The sequence below is a fragment of the Chelonoidis abingdonii genome, chromosome 4 (genome assembly GCF_003597395.2).
Source record: "Chelonoidis abingdonii isolate Lonesome George chromosome 4, CheloAbing_2.0, whole genome shotgun sequence".
Lineage (NCBI taxonomy): Eukaryota > Metazoa > Chordata > Testudines > Testudinidae > Chelonoidis > Chelonoidis abingdonii.
Window position 1 is genome coordinate 17,149,936 of NC_133772.1, and position 24,037 is coordinate 17,173,972.

Sequence of the window (24,037 nt, forward strand, 5' to 3'; positions counted from 1 at the left end):
CTTCTTTTCATATTTTTAAGTGATAAGGGGCTGCTTTACGGCTAAAACTGTCCACCATAAAGAGAAAGGTAGGGACCACAAACACTGAATCTCGGTTTAAATTTTCCTCCTTATATAGAATAAACTATATGCCCAGAAGCCCAAAGATCTATACTTGCTTAACACAGAACCACTTGAGTAAAAATCAGCATCTGAAGGCCACACCCACAAAATGGGATCAGAGACTTTGCCTCTTATCTGAACTGATCAGCTGAGCACAATTTCCCATAGGACAAAATTTCCTTTGGGGGATTAAAAATTTAACTCATGATGGATGCAGCTGTCAAAGCTTTAATGTGACCAGAGGAGCCTTCTCAATAGCAAGCCCTAGGTGCTGAACTCACTAATAGGAGATAGGATGATCCTTGCACACTCACAAGGTGAACCTTGCACTTTGAACTGAAGGTTACAAGAATGAGACACACCCCTCCTCAAACCTTTATTCCATGAAATAGAATATCTTGCAATGCATTCTAAGGTGGAAGCCAATAACCATGTCACAAAGCAGGATAAAGAAAAAACTGACTGTCCCTCTGACTGACTTTCACTGCTCCTTCATATTGCACAGATAGGATGATAGGTACTTTACAAACATTGGTAGATTAAGAGGTGAGACATGCCACAAAAGACACTTTTTTATGGCTCATAGCAAACATGACACAGATGTCAGTGTTTGTAATAATCTGATGCTATTGCAATTGACACTCTCCCCATCACAAACTTTGTCCAATATATCGAAGGAGTGATTGTCCAAAGGAAAACCTTTTCTTTCTGAACCAGTGCAATTGGCTGTGCATACAGTCGTTTATGCCAATAATCAGTTTATTAGGTGATGTAGTTTTCCTGTCTGTACCTGCATTTCCTCAAACACATTTTGAGGATCTAGCCTAGAAAGAGAAACTTTCTCGGACTACAAAGAAGTTCAGCCCTTATCATGGCTGCTAAAACTAACAACTTAGCTTAATATTTCAAGATTTGTGTCTCATCTCTAGTCAATGGCTTAGCATAGCTATTTTCCAGAGTCTTCATTCTGCAGGCCATTTTATGAGAGAAATTAAGTCAAGTGTAAACATCAGGGGCCTCATATCATGGATTGTATTTCTGAAAGAGCCAAAACTCAGGATCTGGCTGGAAGATAAGGTCCATTTGGTAGCTCTTTGTTTTCCTTATCTCAACTATGGATAAAGATTACATGGTACTATAGCTGCCTACTGACACTGCATTGTAGTCACTGCCTAGATGTGACCTGCATTTGTCATGTCCCACTGATCTTTTATAAAGACTAATATACACAACATGGCATTGTAAATCTACAGAAGGCTCTGGACATCTTCAAGATCTTGATTTGCTTTGGAACAATGAATGGTTAGCAACCTCTAGAGGTGCAGCTTCCAGGGAGCCAAAGCTGAGACTTGAACCACTGTTTCTAGTTGTACAGAACATTTCTTCTACCAGCTAGGGAAGGTCTCTTTGCCACATTGATATAGAAGAGCAAGCAACACTGACACCTACTGGTTGATGATTTGAATTGCATAGACACACCCATTTCTTTCAATCCATAGCAAAAGCCAGGCAGGAGGGGACTGAGGAGGGTTGAAGGCAGAAACTCTACAGTTAAGTGAGAGAAAAAGAAAAAGAAATCTCTAGGAATAATACTGTTTCCATTATCCCAGTAAATATGTCTGTTTAGGGTTATAAAAAAAAGTGGCTTTATGATTCATCATCATTGTGGCAACATCACCCTAGTCACAGGCTTGTTGGTAGATAGTTTATTTCCCCATACGCACAGAGAAACATTCCTTTTCCTTGCTTCTTTCTCTAAGTGTTCACAGGAGTCTTAAATCCTCCCTCTGGCAGGGAGTCCTCTCTGTTTTACCCAGTTATTTCCCCCCTTCCCTAGCTTTTAAGAGAGACCCTTTTAAAAAAAAGTCAGTTTAAAAGTTTGTGTAATTTAGGAAAATGTGGAGTCCCTTGCCACAGATTCTGGGGATGCCCCTCAAAAGCAGAATCACATTCTGCAAGAGTGTTTATGGATTGCTTATATTTTTAGAGTCAAGTTGTTCATCTCCACACCCCACAACTTCAAAGCCACCATCCTCCTCTCGCCCCACACACACACACGCCTTTCCAGATTCAAACTACATTTCTGCTTTCATTTTGTCTCAGACTCATAGGTCAGAAGGGACCAATATGATCATCTAGTCTGACCTCCTGCACTAGGCAGGCCACAAAACCCTACCCATACACATTTATAACAACCCCTAACCATGACTGAGTTATTGAAATCCTCAAAATTGTGATTTGAAGACCTCAAGCTGCAGAGAATCCACCAGCAAGCGACCCATGCCCCACGCTACAGAGGAAGGCGAAAAACCTCCAGGGGGCCTTGCCAATCCGCCTGGAGGAAAATTCCTTCCCGACCCCAAATATGGCGATCAGCTAAACCCTGAGCATGTGGGCAAGACTCACCAGCTAGCACCCAGAAAGAATCTCTGCAGTACCCATTCCCATCCCATTCAACATCCCTCACAGACCATTGAGCGACTTATCTGCCGATAATCTAAGATCAATTGCCCAAATTAAACTATCCATCATAACATCCCCTCCATATACTTGATCAAAGCTTAATCTTAAAGCCAGATAAGTCGTTTGCCCCCACTACTTCCCTCGGAAGGCTGTTCCAGAACTTCACTCCCCTAATGGTCTCCTGTAGTGATAGATCAGTAAGCATTTCAAATGCAAACCCAGGAAGCACACAGCTAAAGGAACTTTCCCTTTCCCCCTTAGAATTAGGTGGACCCTGAGATTGTTATTTGCGGTAATGCTGAGTTTATTTTGCAAGTGGACCGATAAAAGAGAGTAAAGCTGGATACTTGTTTTGTTTGTATAGACCACCAACTCAGCCAAATCTGGGTTTTAGATCAGGTGATAGATCATGGCGGGTTTTCAGGCCACTCAATACCCCTCTGGCTACAAATGAGATTAGTTTTCTATAGCTGGTTTTCCTCACAAACATCCCCGGTGAATGGAGAAAGGAAAATCTTTGAATCAAGAAGTAACTGTCAAGTTGCCTCCAGCATCTGAAACATCCCCTAGTGACAGTATAGGACAATGATTTAAAGAGAAAGAGGGTCATATTTTGCCATCTCAGTGGTCTCCTCTATCTGATGAAATCAAAGTACTATCCACAGATCAAGCCTCACAGCTACTCTATGTTAGTCCCTTATTTTTTCAATGACCCTAAATAGACCTAGATTCTTACTCTCCACCCTGAGTATTAGCCCCCTGCCATCCTTGTTCTCTTTGTTAGAAGCTTTATATGTATCGGTCTCCAGTGATTTTATAAGAATCTGAGTTTTGCCTCTAGTTCCCCACCTCCTGACTTAAGAGATAAGAGGAAAAAGGCCTCTAGCCAACCAAATAGTGAGTAAGCATCTAGACTTTCAAATCAGTCCATAACATTTAGAAAGAAAACACCTGTTGGCAGTGCAGAGAATAAAAATCAGCCTGCTTTCTCCTACATTAAACTACATTCCATTTTGCTGTGCACAACACAGCTCTAACCTCTCATCCTAAGCTCCCCTAACAGGCCACCTATGTGGAGGAAGAAAAGACACATATACCCCACAAGCAGTCTTTAAAGCCTCCTGATTTCACACACCCACCTTCTCCACCAATCACTGCTTGCAAGCTGCTTCCTCACCCTTCCCTTTGCAGCCAGGGAATGAGACTTACCCCAGGTGTCTTCCATTAGGGTCTCTGGTACTCACTTCAAGCCTGTGTGTACACACAGAGACACACACACAAGTGAAAAGTAAATTAGAGAAATAGTATTTTCTAAGTCAGTGGATCTTAACCTTTCCAGACTTCTGTACCGCTGTCAGGAGTCTGATTTGTCTTGCATACCTCTAAGTTTCACCTCAATTAAAAACTACTTGCTTACAAAATCAGACATAAAAATATAAAAGTGCCACAGCCACTATTACTGAAAAATTGCTGACTTTTGGATTTTTACCATATAATTATAAAATAAATAATTTGGAACATAAATACTGTACTTATCTGTATGACATTTTAGCTTGGCTGACTTCACTTGTGCTTTTCATGTAGCCTGAGGTAAAACTAAGCAAATATCTAGATGAGATGATGTACCCCCTGGAAGACCTCTGCGTATCCCTAGGGGTACATGTACCCTTTGTTGAAAACCACTGTTCTAAGTGACAGATGAGAGTAGATATGGGCCAGAGCCACAACGTGGGGTCAGATGTGAATTTCAGAGGGGAGAATATTGGATCAAATGATCTGGTTCAGATCTGTCTCCCATTCAGAGGGCAGATTCCCACACACGACTATATCAGCAAGCTGATGCCCGTTCTCCCGCACATCAGCAGACCTCAATCTACATCACCAGGTTTAATCCCTGCCATGCCCCCAATGAAGCACAGACAGTGACATGGTTCTATTCCCTGCCCTGCTGCTGGGTGAGTCTGGGCAAGTCACTTAGCTGATCTGTGCCTTGGTTTCCCCATCTGAAAATTGAGGTACTTGATGCTAATAACTTCCTTTGTAAAGTGCTGTAAGGCCTAAGCAGGATGTGGGGCATGTGGGATTTTGGCTGCGATATATGGGGTCACACACACACACACACACATGAAACAAACAATTTTTGGCTTGACATTTTTCACGCTTTGATTGTCTTAGGACAGAAGAGAATCTCTTTGGGAATGCATGAGATTAATGAGACAAACAAGCTGTTCCTGATTTATGGGCCTTAGAACACTTAGGGTATGTCTACATTGCATTTAAAAACCTGCCGTTGGCCCACATCAGCTGACTCTGGCTCGCAGTGTTCGGGCCGCAGCCCAAACTCTGGGACCATCCCACCTCACAGGGTCCAGCAGCCAAAGCTCCAGCCCGAGCCCAGAAGGCTACAAAGCAGTTAAACAGCCCCTTAGCCTGAGCCCCGTGAACCCAAGTCAGGTGGCACGAGCCAATCACGAGTGTCTAAATGCACTGTAGACATAGCCTTGGTGGCCTTTCACTTTTTGATAACTATTCTATAGACTCTAGCCACTAGCTCTAATGATACAGAAAATACCATACTTCTTTATGCACGTGACCAGATACACAACCACAGCTGATCAATTTCCATGACCATAACAAGATTAATACCTGCCCATTATCCACATGTGGCATTCCGGCTTTCCATTGCTATGCCTTTAATCGTGAATATTGATAAACTACATCACTCATTTCTTAATGACTCCTAGATGTTATTGTGGTCTAACTACCTAGTTACCGCCTTGTTACCAGATTGCTAAAGCCCGCCCACCCCCTGACACTCCCTCCTTACAGAATTCTGTGGGGTACTGTATTTTCGTGCTTACTTGTTTGCGTCTCATAATGAAAGTTCAGAATTTGTGATCTGGGCTTATCTTCTTGGGCCTACCAGCTTTTAGCTAAGATTCAGCCTTTGGTATGACTACGGCCACAAGGCCTCTCACTAAAAAAAACAAGCCTTTAACCATAGAAAAGTCTAAAAACCCAATTATGTGTGTTCATAGACTTCATAACATGCTAAGCACGCTCAGCAAAGAAATTATATGTTACCCAAAACTATAAACCCTCCAAGATCAGGTCAGGGGATCAAAAGTCAACAGGCAGATACTCACAGAGAAATTATAACTGCTTTCAGTAGGGTGTGATGGGGTGCACAGATATGGGATTCCAGGCCTACTTTCCTCTGTAATTTCTTACCGGTGTCTAGCCCTGTCATTTGCAGGACCCAGTATAGTGCTCTGTTCAGTTCCCTCTCCAGATGAGCTCTCAAGCTAAGTAAACAAGCACAGCTCCTTAGTTAGTAATTAAAAGGTCTGAGAACAGTAGACTTGATTTAGCTGCTGAAGGTCTCCATGGACTCCTGCATACAAGAGAATCTAGAATTACTGTAACTCTTTGAAATCTGCAAACTGAAGCTGTTCCTTGAGAAGGTAACACAACCAGCATTCTCAGTCTCATCCTACAAGCTGCAGATAAAAGATTTCTCTTTCTAAGCACCCACCCCTTGAGAATATGGAGCGGTGACTTTCTGTCTAATACTGGATCCCCTAAAGCAGTGGTTCCCAAACTTGTTCCGCTGCTTGTGCAGGGAACGCCCCTGGCAGGCCGGGCCAGTTTGTTTACCTGCTGCATCCGCAGGTTCAGCTGGTCGCAGCTCCCAGTGGCCGCAGTTCTCTGTTCCAGGCCAATGGGAGCTGCAGGAAGCGGCGCAGGCCAAGGGACGTACTGGTTGCCACTTCCAGCAGCTCCCATTGGCCTGGAGCTGCGAACCACGGCCACTGGGAGCCACAATAGGCTGCACCTGCAGACGCAGCAGGTAAACAAACTGGCCTGGCCCGCCAGGGGCTTTCCCTGCACAAGCAGTGGAAGTTTGGGAACCACTGCCCTAAAGGCTTTGCAGACAAAATTCCTGGTTCCACAGGTTGGCAGTGTAGAATGGTAAGAAGAAACGTCCAATCCTTTCTCTCAAGAAACAAGCTGAGTCTTCAAATGAACCAAACCACTCAGTGATTATTGTCTGATATTTTAGATTGCATGCTCTGCAGTCTAGTCATGTTGCATAGACATATGAAATTCTGGGCCAGTTTTCCAGAAAATTTGGTGCATAATTGCACTAGCTGAAGTGTGTGTGAGTGTGTACACCTAATCTGCATATGTCATTGCCATGACTACACTCCCAGCGTGGTTATTTATGCATACAGATAGCCAGTTAGATGAGAAAGGCCAGATTCTCAGCTGGCAAACAGCAGTGGTGCTCCATTGACTTCAGTGTAGCTGTGTCCATTTACACCAGCAGAGGAAATGATCTGAAAATAATCTAGTTTTGTTGTTTCATTATTCCAGGAGAACTGGAATTATTGCAGTGTTTTAACATCTGTCAGTTGGCACTGTGACTTGAGAGGGCAGCAGCTCCTGACTTCAGGATCGTACCCTAAGATCTCAGCAGTAAAGATTCCCCTTGGTAAATAATCCACAACAGATTTAACAAGGAAACAGTCTCTAACTTCATTTTCCCAAGGGATCTTACTAATATGCTCCTATATGGTTTGGAGTAAAGAAAATATCATGTGAAGACCATCAGTGCTTTTGGCATTCGCTGACAGCAGTTTGGATTTGCAAAGGTCCTAACAGCGGACTCTTTTAGGGTGGCATTAATAAATATCTATGTTATGGTATTGTGCTAGGAGCTGTACTACAGGCGACATAAACATGGTCCCTACTACAGCTGGCCCAGGGATGTAGGACATCTGGGGTCTACTGAGCACTGGCTTTCCAGCAGCTGGTCACATGGGCTGCAGGAGAATCCGGGAGCTAGCTAGCTAGACATAATTTTTTTTAAAATATCCATTCCGTGAAAATTTTTGCATATCTGATGTTTTGTTACAGTTCTGAGCAAACCTTCTTTGATTCACTCACAGTACAGAAATTCTGGTTCCTGCTCAGCTCTAGTTCCTACTCCAAAGATGTTACAGTCTAAATTACTTAACAGTGATGACCCCTGGGATTTTCAAGGCTCCATTATACTTCTCCATGGTCAGAGACCGTCATTGCAACCTTAATTTGGCCCCCTTGTATGTATGATAAGTCTTTAATGACATGATCACCTATTATATTTGCACAGGACCTCTGCCTCATTCAGTGCACAGGATGGATCTGCTCTGGGGGTGGTGTAGTAAAAGGGGCTGATGCCTGGAGAAATCCTGCCTCATTTGTTGTAGAAGTCAGAAGGTGTATGTGAATGAGGCAGGGGACTGCAGGACGAGAAAAGAGGGTCTCATGAGGCAGGCAACTGTATACTGCCCTGCAGAATTGGGCTCTATCCCTGCTTCTACCACAGAGTTCCCATATGTTCCTGGGCAACTTCCTTAAACTGAACTTTTCACACCTCCGTTAACGATGCCCAACTCGAGACCCTGAGAGTGAGCATTCCCAGCTGCCACTGACGTCACTGGGAGCTGTGCTTTGAGCATGCACTATGCTATTTAATGCTAAGTCCTCTGACGTATCAAGTGTGACGTGGCTCAAGTAGGTCATCCAAAATTAGTGGCCACTTTTGACCTTAATTTCTCTGTGCCGCATTTCCAGACCTGTAAATCAGGGGTAATAGTATCACCTTGCTGCACAAGGTATTGTGAAAATCAATCAGTTAATGTCTGTGACATTCTCAGCTGATGAACACCATAGAAAAGGCCATGAGGAAATTAATAATTCTCTATTCAGAGCAAGGTAAGTAAATAAGGCTTCAGGCCACACGCTGAGTAAGGAGGAGAAAACAAAATATTGAATAGCTGGGCATTCAGTGAGCACCATTCATCTTGTGCACTCAATGAGGCAGGCAGGCGAAAAAATAGTATGTGATCATATCATTGAGGACTATATGTAATGCATACACACAAGAGGGCAGAGTTAAGGTTGCCAGGTCCACCTTAATTCTGGCATTTCCTAACTTTTGAGTGGTTGCCTTTGAAACCTTAGGATTCCTTTGATGTATTTTTTGCTGTATGTATCATATACAGTGAAAAGTGTTGATGCTAACAGTGAACAAATGCATCCTGTGCAGGGAATATTGTGTAGTGGTTACAGTAGGGGACTGTGGAATCTGTACTCCTGGCTTCTGTTTGTAGCTCTGCTACTGATTAATAATGTGACCTCAAGGCAAGGTGCTGATCTGCAAGGTAACCAACGTTCTGTTTCAGGTTTTCCATATGGGAGTGACTTCCCAAAAGGCATGTGGAGAATGGAAACAAAACAAGATAGCAACACCTCCACCTATCCTGAAAGTCGATTGCGAAGTCATTCCCAGATTGGAAAATCCCTTCATGGCAAAGAGGAAGAACTTGTCTCTCCGATTTTATTTCATTGCTGCTGAGTTCCTGTAAACTGGGGTGGGTGTTTCAGCCACAAAGGAACGTCAAAGAACCCAGATCCATTCTCTGGGCCACCACAAGCAGAGCAATTGCAACCAGCATGGGTCACACCTTCGTTTGGGCTGGTAAGTCTGGTGAAGGTGAACTAGGGTTTGGAACTGTTGTGGGTTTTACTGGAGAGTTCTTGATGTGCAGGATATTTAGATAAGTCAGATGTTATAGAGGGATTCTGTGCTGGTGATGTTGCTAAGGGTGAAATGGGAGCTGGGAATGAATTGTAACTTGGAAACCAACAGTGCACCCTCTTGTACAGGTGAAAGTGATGACTCAAGATGCAGGGCAGTGGAGAATCAGTCCCAGTCCCTTTTCGTAGGGAAAGAGACGCATGTTGAAAAAGATGTCTGTTTCTCAAATTACCCAGATGGCAGGCACATTTGGAAGGGAGATGTCTCCTTAGTACACGGCTGGATCTCATTCTCCTCTATCACCTGTTTGACACAATAGCTCCATTCATTCCAGTGGAATTAATCCAGGTTAAAACTAGTGTAAAAACAAAGGCAGAATCTGTCCCTGAGAATGAAACTTCCCAGTCCAGGAGCAGCTGGGGGCTGAACAATATTATATTTTTTTCCATCTCTAGTCAGATCAGTATTGAGTAAAGCTGGTTGGACAATGGGTTTTGCTTCTGCAGAATGTGTCAACAAATCCAAACAAAAATAATTTTGTTGGACTTCTCTATGGAAAATTTTGACTTTTCAGCAAAAAAACAAAAAAAAATAATTAAAGAAAATCTACAACTGAAAAGCTTTCAGGCTTTTGACAAAAAGTGTGTGGAAGGGAGGGTTGCGTTGATTTTTCTAGCTGCTGATGGAGTCAGACACATCTGGATCCACATCTGGATCCTACCAAGGTGCTCCCTGCCACGTCTCCATTGAGGTTGTCATAAACAGAGAGTTAAGGGTTAATGTTTCCTTTACCTGTAAGGGGTTAACAAACAGTGAAACCGGGAACACCTGACCAGAGGACCAATCAGGAGACAAGATACTTTCAAATCTCAGTGGAGGGAAGTCTTTGTTTGTGTGTTCTTTTCTTTGTCTGTTGTTCTCTCTGGGATCTGAGAGTGACCGGACGTACCTACAGGCTCTCTAATTTTCTGTTCAAGTAGTAAGTGCAAGTAGAAAGGCAGTTTAGTCTTTTTGATTGTTTTTCTTTATTTGCAAATGTGTATATGGCTGGTAGAGAGTTTAATGTGTATTTGGCTGAAAGTATTTTAGATTGTATTTCTGATGGAGGAGGCTTCTCTCTAGTTTCTATAAGCTGAAAGACCCTGTAATATTCCATCTTGAATTTACAGTGATTATCTTTACTCTTCTTTCTTTTATTAAAAGTTTTTCTGTTTAAAAGACCTAATTGATTTTTTCCTCTTGTTAAGGCTCAAAGAAACTGAGTCTGTACTCACCAGGGAATTGGTGGGGAGAAGGGAGAGAGAGCGGAGGGGGGAAGGTAAATTTCCTCTTTGTTTCAGATTCACAGAGCTTGAATCTGTATTGCCTCTGGGTGAGGGAGAAAGGGGAGGGGGGAAGGGACATTCCTCCCTGTTTTAAGATTCAAGGAGTTTGAATCACAGTGATCTTCCAGGGTAACCCAGGGAGGGAAAGCCTAGGAGAGGCACTGATGAAGGAAAAGGATTACTTTCCTTGTGTTAAGATACAGGGGGTCTGGGTCTTGGGGGTCCCCAGGGAAGGTTTTGGGGGGGACCAGAGTGTATAAGGCACTCCAAGTCCTGACTGGTGGCAGCACTACAAGATCTAAGCTGGTAATTAAGCTTAGGGGAATTCATGCTGGTACCCCATCTTTTGGACTCTAAGGTTCAGATTGGGGATTTATGCCATTACAGAGGTTATAAAAATACAGGTTATAAAGAACAGTTGTGGAATGCATCAGCTTGAGGGGTGCAAAATGCTGACTCGTCCCCACTGCCAAACCCAACATCTCTTTCTAGGCACAGTTTTCTTTACCAAACATAGGTGACAAGCACAAAAAGCAATTTCTCAGCCCATATAGCACCCAGGGACTTTTCCCCTTTGCCTCTCTCAGTCCTTCCTGCTTCATGGCCTTCTTCAGGATTCTTCCCTGCCAACCTCCTCATCCCTGGGCTTTCTCCCAGAGGCCCTTTTCCCCTAGCCGGTTCCCACTGCCTCCCATCCCAGGGAACTCCATGCTGCTCCTAATCCTCCTTCCTCGCTGACATCCCAGCTTTTTCTAGGGAACACCTGTGGCCTCTGCAGCTGCACCTGCTTAATGAGAAGTGCTGGCTAGCCCCAGGCCTCCAGCTCTTCAAGGGGCAGGATACCCTTTGATACAGGAATTCACTAGAAATGTGCTCATGGAGGAGATTACTCCATCACTCCTTCACCACCCCACCCCACACAGTGACACACGCTATACCCTGTGCAACAATATACATTGCCCGTGAAGTGCCACCAGTGGCACAGCTTCCTTCCTTGGTAAAGAGAAAAGGTTAATGTTCAAAGAGGAAAACGGAGGTGGGTGGAGGAGATGCCGCCCAGTGCACAAAGCTAGCATGAGGCTTAACATTTAACTCCATTGAAGCTCCCAAAATAAGACTGAAGTAGGACTTGACAGCAGCTGTGTCATTTCAGAAAAATTCAGGGTGGTGGGGGGCAGTAAGGCTGGGGGATGAGAAGAGTTGTGTCAGCCTATAGAGCATTATATGTGATTGTATTATATCCAGCAAGGGCAGGGGGAATGGAGTATGGATCTATGAAAAGTCTGGGAGGTGGGCAAACCAAGATCTAGGGGGAGGGCAACGGCCCTCATTGCCCCATAGCAAATGATGCCACTGCTTGAGAGTTGAATAGGCCTGAGGCTGGTGGATTTCACCCATAGTGCAGAGGGGTCCAAATATTGTGTATTGCCTGCACCTAATCAGGTTCTTTGTGGGTTTTCTCCCTGCCCCCTCTGTTAGGATCGGTATTTGAAGAACAACAAGTTGGGTGGTGCCATGATTTGGGCAGTGGACCTGAATGATTTTGATGACTTGTTCTGCAGCCAGAAGAAACCATATCCTCTAATAGGAACTGTGAAATCAAAGCTGAGCTCCGGCAATTGAGCAGGCAGAGTATGAAGCTATGAATGCACTATGAGGAAGACCGTCTCACTTTCTTTCTTTGGATGGGGAAAGGGTTTGAAGACATGCTGGGGAACATTCATGCAGCTCAAAAATAACACTCTCGTGTGGCATACCCACTCTCTTTCACCAGCACATCCACCGGTGGTTTCCTCTCCTCTTATTTTGTAATAAAGCCATGGACAACAGGGCCCCTTCACCTCAGAATTCCCCAAGGCAGAGAGCATCACAAACACCCTCCTCACTCCTTTTCACCTTACTGTGTATTGTGTCACCCAAGGGCAGGGCCAGCTCCAGGGGTTTTGCCGCTCCAAGCAGCAAAAAAAAAAAAAAAAAAAAAGCCGCGATAGCAATCACAATGTGCGGCAATTCAGCGGGAGGCCCTTTGCTCCGAGTGGGAGTGAGAGACCCTGCGCCGAATTGCCACGGAATACCTGAAAGTGCGGCCCCGCTTCGGAGTTGCCACCCCAAGCACCTGCTTGATAAGCTGGTGCTTGGAGCTGGCCCTGCCCAAGGGACCCAAAACAGTGGGAGTGAAAACTGTTTAAATGAAGCAATAGGAAAGGAGATGGACTGCCCCCCTCCCCGCCTACCTCTGCTTCTTCCTCAGAAATGATGGTGGGTAAAATGTCCACCTCAAGCTTCCAACACAGAAAAGCACAAGAATCAGTTGTAAATGGAGCAGGAACCTCCAGCTCTGTAAACACAAGCTCATTAACGGCTGAAGCAGTCTGATTATCACATCCCAAGCCCCGTTATTATTCCCCCCGCCCCCCTGCAGATAAGCTTCATCACCTCTCTGCAATTTGGGGTTATTCCACAGCTGGCCCATAACTATATCTTATCAAGGTCTTCAGCACAATCTTAGCCTGGTCGATTCAGTGAATACTTGGGAAGAGATTTCCAAAGGCAAAGGAATGCTGGCAGTTCCCGTTCCCCAGTACCGATTCCATTGAAAGCAGTGGCTAATCAGTCTCCTTTTAGAGCTCAGGAGGTAAGCAGCTAGCAGGCTACTGGTAAAAGCAGGGATATGGCTCTCAGTGTTCAGTATATCAAAGATCTACGGAGCAGTCACCCACTAGTAAACTATAATTCAGCTGGGGGAAACCATGTGTCATATTAACCTCTTCTGGTTGCCAGTGGATCTGCTGAGTGGGAGGTCTGCCATGAGTGCCCCTTAGACTTTCAATGGACAGACTCCATCTACCCAACTATACTCACTATTCCAGGGTTGGAGAAAAACAACGTATTGCGAAACCAATTTAAATGGAAAACGCCACCACCCTAGTACTCAGCGTCAGTAATTATTGTCTGACCTGCCCGTAACTTCTCATAACTGTGAACATTTAAACCAATAACAATAAAAAATGCTTAAACCTCATAATTTACACTACTGTGAAAATGTAAATAGATTAAAATAGAAAAAAATGCTTAAAAATAAAAGTTGATATATATCAAAATGATTTTTAAAATATCAGATTCTGCCAAGGATCATGATATTGCACTGAAAGGCTCTTTAGAAGTAAATGGACAACATGTTTTATTTTCTTGTAAAGTGAGAGATAGATTCACATACATACATTAGACAAAAAGGTTGGATATTAGGAAAAACTTTTTCACTAGGAGGGTGGTGAAGCACTGGAATGAGTTACCTAGGGAGGTGGTGGAATCTCCTTCCTTAGACGTTTTTAAGGGCAGGCTTGACAAAGCCCTGGCTGGGATGATTTAGTTGGGGATTGGTCCTGCTTTGAGCAGGGGGTTGGACTAGATGACCTCCTGAGGTCCCTGATATTCTGTGATTCTGTGAAAAGACGGGAAACCATGTTTCTGGAATAACTCCTGTTAGCATTTGCTGTTTTAGCTGTGAGCCAGGTTGAAATTCACCCCATTTCCTGTACCAGGCACATGAAAACCCTTACACAAGCTCACTGAAAGTAAGTGATAACCATGGCTGAAGGACAGAGCTGGTCAAACTCAGAATTTCCATTTTGCAGGAAATTCTGGCATTTTTATATTTGTTTTCATTCTGAATTGTGGGGAAAAAAATAAAAAAGAAATTGAAATTTCCCGTGAAATGAATTTTTTTTTAAATTTTATGTCAGGTCACTCGAAACATTGCATTTTAAATAAAATTTTGTTCTATTTTTGACTGTTTTCAGTCATTTTGAAATGAAAAACTGAAACATTCCCATTCTGATACGCTCAAAACACGACTTTTCGAGATGGAATTTCACCAAAATTGATATGTTCCCACAGAAAGCTTTGATTTTGATGAAATGGCATGATCTGAGAGAAAAACATTCCATCTGAAAAATTCTGACCAATGTTATTGTAGAGTTGGTTATTCCCCCATTTCCTGCCTTCCATCCTTCCCGCACCCCTGTGTTGGAGCCCTGGAAATCTTCCAACACCAGGAGCCAACCATCATCTTCTGTCTGGGTCTCCCTTCAGAACCCACTAATGGCTCATAGCTAGTGGTCCCTCGGGCCAATGAGCCCCACAAAATAATGGGAAAAGGGATAGACACAGAGTAAATTCAGCAGAGGGCAAACATGTTTGCCAGGCTGCTCTGTTATCTGTCCTCTCTGAAAATAGGCTTACGGAGCCCCTTGCAATGTCATTCCTCCTGAGTTGCATGATATTCTGACCTCTATAATTACATCCGCAAGCTCCCTGTTGTAACATATATTTGTGAGGTTATTGCGGTTTCCTTACATAATACCCAGCATGTTGAGATTTCCAGTGGTGGGATTTAACCTATTGTGGCGGAGCAGGGGAGGCCTCCAGCACTTCACTTTCAAACCAGACCGCCTTATCCATCAACCTTGATTACTGGAGATTAGAAATAAAGCTGGTGGTGTGAGGTAACTACTTCAATTTAGTCCAGCTGGAGTTACAGATTAACCTTTTGTTTAATGTATGGGATGGGGACACATACTGGTGTCACGTGTGTACCTGAGGAGGAGCGGAGAACATCTTATAAAAGGAAGGCAAGTGCTCAACAGAGCTAGTACACAGGCAACAAAATGGGCAAGCTATTTCTTCTGATGGGTGAGTATCCTGAGAGACTCAGTCAGACAGTGAGTCTAGGGAAAGACGACTTCTTCTCTTTGTTATTTATAGAAACAGAATATTTCTGGTAATGAAACAGATTTCCTTCTCATCCATGTCTATCTGTCTAGCTAGCTATTATCTCCCTCGATAGTCTCACAAAGCTAGCTCTGAGAGGCAGTGGGGCCTCGTGGATAAAATAGAACACTCCTCTGGAACTCGGGTAGACCTGGGTTCTAGTCCCATCTGTGCTGCTGGATGACGTTGGGCAAGTCACATCAGCTCTCTGTGCCTTGGTTTCCCCATTTGTAAAATGGGGCTATTGATACTGACCTTCTTGGTAAAGCTCTTTGACATCTTCTGATAAGACGTGCTGTACAAGAGCTAGGTATTATCACCTATCTGTTTAGTTACTTACTCTTCATTGCTGTAGATTTAAGAGCATATGTTCTTCTAGAAAGCAGATGAAATAGAGAATATACGTTGGATCAGAGTAAACTCTTTCTTGGTTGGGAGAGGCCCGGGGAGGGCATAACACTTAATGAATAAAATTATTGTTATTGATTATTATAGAAAAGTCTTGCACTACTATGGGTCAGTAACATAGTGCAGTGAATAATGACATGAGAAACAGAGAGGTGATTAAATGAGAGACATATATAAGATCTAGCATCAGTTTAATACTGGATATTTCTTCTGTCAGGCCAAATTCAGAGGTGATATATAAGGTAGCTTAGACTTCCTGGACCCCATTCTTCCCTTGTTTAAATGAATGCAACTCCTATTGACAAAGATAAGCCTTGTTACATTAAAAGTCTATTTGATTCCCTGGGCCAAACTGAAGAGTGATTAGGGAGAGGTGAAAATTACACCCCGGTAATTAGGTGCAAGTCTAGGGCAGCCTGACTCCTCTAGCAGTTGCGTACAGTTAAGTCAGGAGTAATGGCGTTAGACTGCTCAGTGCCAAGGAGTCTAGAGAGAGACAAAAATGGTGGAACTCTAGGAGGCTGGAAGAATAAGTTAGACAAACTTCGACTCGTCTCTGGTTTTAGCCCTAGATCTGGCTCTAGCTAGGGGAATAAACCTGATTATCTAGTAGGCCTTGTCCATCACTAACTCCTGTGACCCTATCCTGTCTTACAGTACCACCCTTCCCTACTTCCTGTAAGTAGCAAGCAAGGAAAGCATTCTGAGATCTCAGCATATGGTGGCAAGTGTTCAGCACTGCAGAAGGTTTGATGGTGGGATGGATCTTTATATCCCAAAGAGCTGAAAAGAACTGGAAATTAGTAGGCCGTCAATCATCTCAGCAGCATAGTACACAGGGGAAAGACCACAGGCAGCTGAAAATGCTGCAAGTTGATGGAATTCTTATCTTGTCTGTCTCTTACTTAACTCTGAAGGGCCCCAGCTTGCTCCCTGGGGTAAGAGCAGGCTGCTAGAGAATCACATGCCTTGGGTTTGAGTCTGAGCAATTCATTATGGAACTTCTCCTTTCCTTCACTAGGTCTGGCCCTTCTGATGCACGTGCAGCTGGGTAAGTGCACATGTGTGTTTTTACTCATAATTTTCACGTCTGATTCACAGGGGGCTGAAAAACATAGCCCCACCTGCTCTCCCTGCATGTTATCTAATAACCAAGACACATGCCCCGATCTTCTCCTTCTAAATTCCAGGCTCATCTACCAACATTGTCTGCTACTTCACCAACTGGTCCCAGTACCGACCTGGAATTGCACGTTACATGCCCGAAAATCTTGACCCATGCCTATGCACTCATGTGATCTATGCCTTTGCTGGCATGGCCAACAACCAGATCCAGACCATCAAATGGAATGATGTGGCACTCTATGCTGGCATCAATGGACTCAAAACCTAGTAAGCACTATTTTATTCAATGAGTTTGTGAGTTCTCAGTGATGACAATAATTAGCAGTTACACAGTGTTTTCACGCACCCCACCCCCAAAGAATCCCACAGAGCTCTGCAGATTGTATAGGAGTTTAAGTCGAACAATACACAGGGATCACTGCATCCACCACTGAAATGAAGCCAAGGGTAGGGTGGGATGGTATGAAACAACTGTTCAACACTGGACAACAGATTAGGAGAGGAAGTGGAAAGAAAATACTATTCTGAATTTGCTCTCAGATACCCCTGTGTAATTCCATTGGTTTGTGGGGGGTTTCATGGCTATAACTGAAGCAGAATCTAGTCCATTATGTCCAAAGGAATTTGAGTAACAACTACCATAATCTCTGTTGCTATTCAATGTCCTTTAAAATGATTTGTTCACAGCAATCCTGACCTGAAAACCCTGCTGTCTGTTGGAGGCTGGAGTTTCAGGACCCAAAAGTAAGGACCCTGTATCCAGCCTGAATTTATGTTTTTCTCCTTCTTTCTTTTTCTCTTGCACCTCAGTCCCTTCCTTCTTGCCATTAATTTCTACTTCCTGACCTACATATTTACACAGCATGTACCGCTAGCCAGGTCCTTCCTACTTTCTGCTCCGTAGTGGAGTGCCACATGAGAAACACTGGTTGGAGGTGGGGTCATTCAGGAGATGACCTTTCACTGCATTATCTGCAAACAGACTGCACAGTGGTTCTGTATCCAACCCACGTTCTGCATCCAATCCACGTTCTGCTAAATTTCCATTTCTCCTGTAGTGGGAAGGAGAGGGATTAGGCAGAAGCAATCAGAGAAGCCTCAACATTAAATAATAATGCTCTTCACCCATTCTTTATTGGACTCTGTAATATGCCAAGCAATGTGAAGCCCCTATCTTACTTTAACAACCTTCACTATGGGCTTTCTGCATGGTCAGAATCTTGGACCCTCAGCACCAAATCTTTAACCTCTACCACTTCAGCTAAATGAGTAGCTCTATTAACTGGTGACAGTAGCAGCCTGTTATCCTCTCTGGAGACTAGTCACTAGCATGCTTTACAAGCATGTTACACTGTCACTTGCTGTTTCACATGTTTGAAATTCACCATTTAGCCATTGCCTTTTTGTCTTTTCAGGTTTTCTGACATGGTTTCCTCTGCTCAGAACCGCCAGACCTTCATCCAATCCGCCATTACCTTCCTGCGCAAGTATGACTTTGACGGGCTGGACATTGACTGGGAATACCCTGGCAACAGAGGCAGCCCTCCCAATACCCAGCAGCTTTTCACTGTCTTGCTGCAGGTCAGCTTTTCTTTTTGCTAGCATTTCATGCCAGTTCCCAGGCCATCCAAGCTAGCAAGTGATACAGCATGTACACACGCAAATCCATTCCTCTGACAAATATTGAATGACTTGGGAAATCTTTTCCTCCAAAATCATTCAGTTCTTTATTGCAGCCTTCAGCATGTGAAAGCTAGTGATGTTCGACCTCTCCTTAGAGCTAAGACCCTTGTGTGGTGTATTCCAGGAAATGCATGAAGCTTTCGAGCAAGAGGCTGCTCAGAGCAACAACCCTAGGCTGTTGATTTCCGCAGCTGTGTCGGGTGGCAAAGGCACTATTGAAACTGCTTACCAGATCCCACAGATGTCCAAGTAAGTGTCTCATTAATTCCCAAGCCCAGTGGGAAACCACTCAGCCAAGATCAAACAATGAAGGGAAACTGGTGCAGTGGAAATCAAGAGAAAAGCACCTGGCACAGGTAACGTGTGCTTTGTCACAATGTGCTTCTGGCAGAGAGTTCCATCCAGCTCTTGCAGACAGAAGAAAGTAGCAATAACACTGGGCAGCAGGGAAGATTCTACATAAGGTTTAAGTGGGAGATTCTAATAGGGCATGTGGGCTAGAATTGGCCAATGGTCAAAGTTCACATATGCTCTTTCACCTCTCGCTTCAAGTTCCTGTTGTTCTATCAATTGCAAACTTCTGCTTCTTTTAGCCAGCACAAATGCTCACTTTTCTTCTATAAGGTTACACCGTAAAATGCAGAGCTGCACAATCGGGTTCCAGCAGCTCCCACCCATGCAATCTGTGACACATAGTCGTGCTCTGTCATTTCTTAGGCCCACTCTGTGACAGATTTCACCAGTGATGAAAAATCCACTAGCTTGAGCAGAGTTACACACAGCACTGTTTGTAAATTTAAAATTCAACTGGCTGGGAGCCCTAAAGCTATCCATCCTGGCTGACGGCATTAGATGGGGTCATTATTCAGTGCACAATCTTCAAAGGTGGGGAAATAATCATTCAATCTCTAGAATGATATTTCTGTTCACTTTCTTTTCCTCAAAAGGTACATGGACTTGATCAATGTGATGACCTACAACATGAGGGGCTCCTGGCAAGGGTTCACAGGGGAAAACAGCCCTCTCTTTGCAGGGCCTGCTGACCAAGGCTCTTACATTTACTTCAACGTGGTGAGTAATGACACAGAAAAGCAGATGCTGTTTTCTTCCTCCCATCACATCATTCCACTGGGGGAGGAGGTTAGTTCCCATAGCTTGGGAACATCTCCCTGACAGCACTGGCTGGGATGATTTAGTTGGGAATTAGTCCTGCTTTGAGCAGGGAATTGGACTAGATGACCTCCTGAGGACCCTTCCAAGCCGGATATTCTATGATTCTATGATTCCCATGGCTTGGGAACATCTTTCTGACTGGATCACTGTGCCGTCTCCTTTAGGACTATGCCATGAACTACTGGAAAGACAATGGTGCCCCAGCTGAGAAGCTGATGGTAGGATTCGGAGCCTATGCCAACACCTTCACCCTCAGTGACCCTTCCAACCATGGCCTGGGTGCCTCAACCTCCGGCCCAGGTGCCGCGGGAGCTTACACCAAGTCACCTGGGTCCCTGGCCTATTTTGAGGTAAAACTATGAAAATAGATGTAGCAAATCGGAATGGTTGTTAGCTATGGGAGTTCACACAGTATTTTTACTGGAGGATGTGTTTACAAAAACAATGTTTCTGACAGAGACTCTCGGGAACAGAACAACACAGCCTCGTTTTATAACGCACATGAGCTTAGGCCATCATCGCAAAAATTTAACTTAGCTGCTCTAGGGGTTGTTTGCTCTGGTGAGTTTGGAAAGTTTTGCCAGCAGACAGGTAACCCCTTCATTGGGTGGAACCATGATCATATTTACTTTTGCTGTAAGTTGTTTAGGGCAGGGACCATCTTTGTGTTTATACAGCACCTAGCACAATGGGGCCCTGGTCCATGAATGTGCTCCTAGGCTCTACCACAATACAACTACTAAATATTAATGTTCAGTTTTGATTCACACTGTCAGCATTGCAACCAGGTTATGAGCGGTCAGGCCTAATGACTAGGACAGGAGTCAGACCTAGTGGCTGGAGCAGGACTCAGGGAACCGGAGACGGGAAGCACTGCCCAGGGTTTTTAAGAGACCCTCTCCTTTTCCTAATGCAATGTAAGTGACATGAGGTTCTGAATCACAGTGGCCTCTTGCCAGCAGATGGGAGCCCTCCAGTGGATGTCTGCAGCTGAAGGTATCCCCGAACATTAAAACTAGCCTGGTCGGACCTACAGGATGCAGTGTGCTGGGTCAGTCCAAAGAGTCTAAGGAGTTGGGTGAACAGTCAGATACAGACCTCTAGATCAGTTAGAATCACAGACCTTCCTGGACCACCTTACAAACATCTTTTATGTCCCAGGTCTGTACCTTCTTGAAGAGTGGAGCCACCGTTGTGTGGAATGCTCCTCAGGGAGTCCCTTACGCCTACAAAGGAAATCAGTGGATCGGCTATGACAACCCTAAGAGCTTCACCATTAAGGTAAACCTGTTGTCTATCATCTCTTTGTGCTCTGGGTCAAGGCTTTCACCCCTGTATCGGGCTATAGACCTACACTGCTCTCTGGAGGGTGGGACAGAGGCCACTATTCCATACTGATCCTTCCCAGTTAACTTCTTACAGGATCTCCACATTGCTTCTTCCTCAGCCTAGAGGATCCCACTAGTGACTGAGATAAGAGTGAATTCCCCTCTGTTTAGTCACACTTCTCAGGAATGGATGGGAATCAAGACACCTTGATATTCCTTACAGGTTCCTAGGCTCAGGGAGGAAATGATTGGGATGCCAGCACTGTAAGGTGTTAACACCTTGGGATAAAATACACAATTTACATCCAAAATGTATTGCTCTAGTTCGCAGTGAACCTGACTCAAAGCCCACTGAAGTCAATGGGAGTCTTGAATAGACTTTGCATCAGATTAGATGCCAGCTCTGTTGCTATTTAAAGACTTAGCTTGCAGTCCTTATTCTATTCTCATTGACGTCCAGTCTTTAATGTGAGCAAAGACTGTTGGCTCAGGCCCTGAAACTTTCAGATAAGAGATACTTCACCACAAGGGAAGGCATGGTTTAGAGTAGTTTTACTGATGCATTTACAACTCTGCTTAAAAATCTTCCCTCACAGGCAAAGTGGCTGTTGGAGAACAATTTTGGAGGCGCCATGGTTTGGACTATTGATCTGGACGACTTCACTGGCACATTCTGTGGAGAAGGCAAATACCCTCTGATGAACTCCTTGAAATCTGCTTTGGGCGTCACCACCCCTAGTAAGTGACACCCCAGTGCATGGAGTGAGATGATCAGCACTCATCTGAACTCTTCTCCAGGCCTGCATCTCCTCCTGTATTACCTCCTGCAATCTGCTCTTTTCTGGCCATGCTGATACCCACCTCTCCCTCTCAGATCTACTCAAACAGCTGCTGTTGAGACCATCTTCCTGGCATGTCATTCTGACCATGCCAGCCCCCCGCTCTGAATCCCTCCTCTAGTTCTTCTCTCCACCACACCAAATTCAAGCTTTTTGTCCTCCCCTTGAAGGCCCTTTACAGCTCTGTTCCTCATCTTCTTATCTGCTCTTGCATCCTGTTGTATTGCTCCCTCTGCTCAGCCAGTGAAACCAGCCTTCAGTGCCAGCTTGCTGCCTTATCCCACATGCACCTTTGCACTTGCTTCCACATCCCCCATGCAAGGAAAAACCTCCCCAAACACCTCTGTGAAGCTGCTACCCTGCCATCCTTCAACTCCTTCCTCGAGAGGCACATCTACCGCCATGCCTCAGACGCTTAGAAGAGAGCACATTCTAATGCCTCCCTTTGCATTTATTTCTTTTAGACTGCAAGGTTCCAGCAACCACCCTGGGTACTAGTGCTAACCAACCAGCCACGGCTGCCCCTTCCAAAGGCAGTGGAAGTTCCAGCGGAGGCAGTAGCAGCAGTAACTTCTGCTCCGGCAGAGCCAATGGCCTCTACCCAGATCCCAGTAACAACTATGCATTCTACCACTGCGCGAGCGGGAAAACCTACCTGCAGTTCTGCCAGGCCAGCCTCGTCTTCGACTCCAGCTGCTCCTGCTGCAACTGGGCATGAAAAGATCCCCCACTAGGTTCGCAGACCTCACGGCAATAGGTGCAGACCTCAGACGATAGAATGATCAATAAACATGCATTGCATTACAATAACAATGTGTGGTCTCTGTCACTGCATACACACAAGGGTAGCGCTGGGGTAACAGAGCAGAGTTTGGCCTCTTGGGCAACATAGATTAAACAGCCATTAGATAAACAGTTTTGTGATACACATTCCCACTAATGTGGTACCTGAAATGAAAGAGGGAGACAGCTGCCCTTTCCTGGCTTGCTGAGAAGGGAGCTTAAAGGAGACACTCTGGCCTACTGGATAGAACACTGGCCAGGGAAGCTGGACTTGTAGGCTCTGTTTCCAGCTCTGCCACTGACTCGTGTGGCCTTAGGCAAGTCACCCCAGTTCCCCTGGCCTCCATTTCACCCTCTGTAAAATGGGGATAATGATCCTGGCCTCCTTTGTAAAACGCTTTGAGATCTACAGATGAAAAGTGCAATGTAAGAGCTAGGTGTTGTTTTGTATTATGGCATTAAGATTCAGCCCGGAACAAATAGACACCCTCTTTGCACACAATAACATTATATCTTTAAAACTTCCTTGGAAATAGACAATAAAAGTAATTCCACTAGTCCTTCTTCACTTACTCCTCGTATGTTGCAGGCTGAATTAAAGCCTTCATGAAATCTCCATGCAACACTACCTGCATAAAGAACTGGAACACTAGGAATACTGGCAGGCTTCACCATTATATGATTAGACCAGGGAAAGAACAGAGAAAGCTTTATTATTAATAATGTTGCCCCTTTTGGCCCAAACAGTTAGCCAAAATTCAGGGTCTGACAGGTTGTTTCGGTTAGGAGGAGAAATTGATGACAGAGTCAGGTACCTTTCATGCAATCACCGCTTATTTACAAACAATGTACAAAGTTCTGTTTCCTTAAACAGAGTAGGACTCAAAACAGCATGAGTCAGTTTCTCTGCTCCCAGTCCCAAGCCCCTTTCCAGCAAGTACTCTGCCCAAAAGCTGTCTGATCTTTTCCCACAGTCACAACACACACCTGTCTCTGGCTGTGTTTTTGCTTCTTTCTCTGTCTGCTCCACTGGTATTTCTGCTGCTTCTCTCTCACACACAACTGTAATCCAAGTAATCTCCAACTCTTTGTTTGTTCTCAGATCCATGAGAAAGCCCTTGGACCACATTGCCCAGCCACTGCCCAGGGTAGCATGCAGTCTAGTCATTGGGTGTTGGTTTTCCATTGTTTCTTCTACGACCAAAGAAAGGGACATTTGTTCCCTGGTTTAGCCTGAATGGAAGCCTGATATCACACCCACAAGTGGTGCCCAAACTCCAGCATAACAATAATATTTATTACATGTTATTAATATAGTGCCCTATGTACCCATGGCATGGTATATTTGCTTATGAAAATCTAGGCTTGACATCTACTATATGTAAAAATGAAGCAAAAATTCAACAGATAATGGATAAAACTAAGAAATATTGATGGGAGAAAGCAGAGAGT

The 24,037-nt window shown here is 44.4% G+C and overlaps 2 protein-coding genes across 2 annotated transcripts in view; one reads left to right on the forward strand and one right to left on the reverse strand.

The window, feature by feature from the left end:
* TOMM6 (translocase of outer mitochondrial membrane 6) overlaps positions 1–24,037 on the reverse strand; it is a 466,247-nt gene that overhangs the window by 179,770 nt on the left and 262,440 nt on the right. The window lies entirely within an intron of this gene.
* LOC116827874 (acidic mammalian chitinase-like) lies at positions 16,852–22,606 on the forward strand. Its single transcript, XM_032785719.2, has 9 exons — positions 16,852–17,046; positions 17,467–17,523; positions 18,195–18,360; positions 18,587–18,711; positions 19,410–19,533; positions 19,800–19,985; positions 20,797–20,916; positions 21,560–21,701; positions 22,267–22,606. Exons 1-9 carry the CDS (start codon positions 16,913–16,915, stop codon positions 22,518–22,520), a joined length of 1,308 nt encoding a protein of 435 aa, XP_032641610.2. The 5' UTR covers positions 16,852–16,912; the 3' UTR covers positions 22,521–22,606.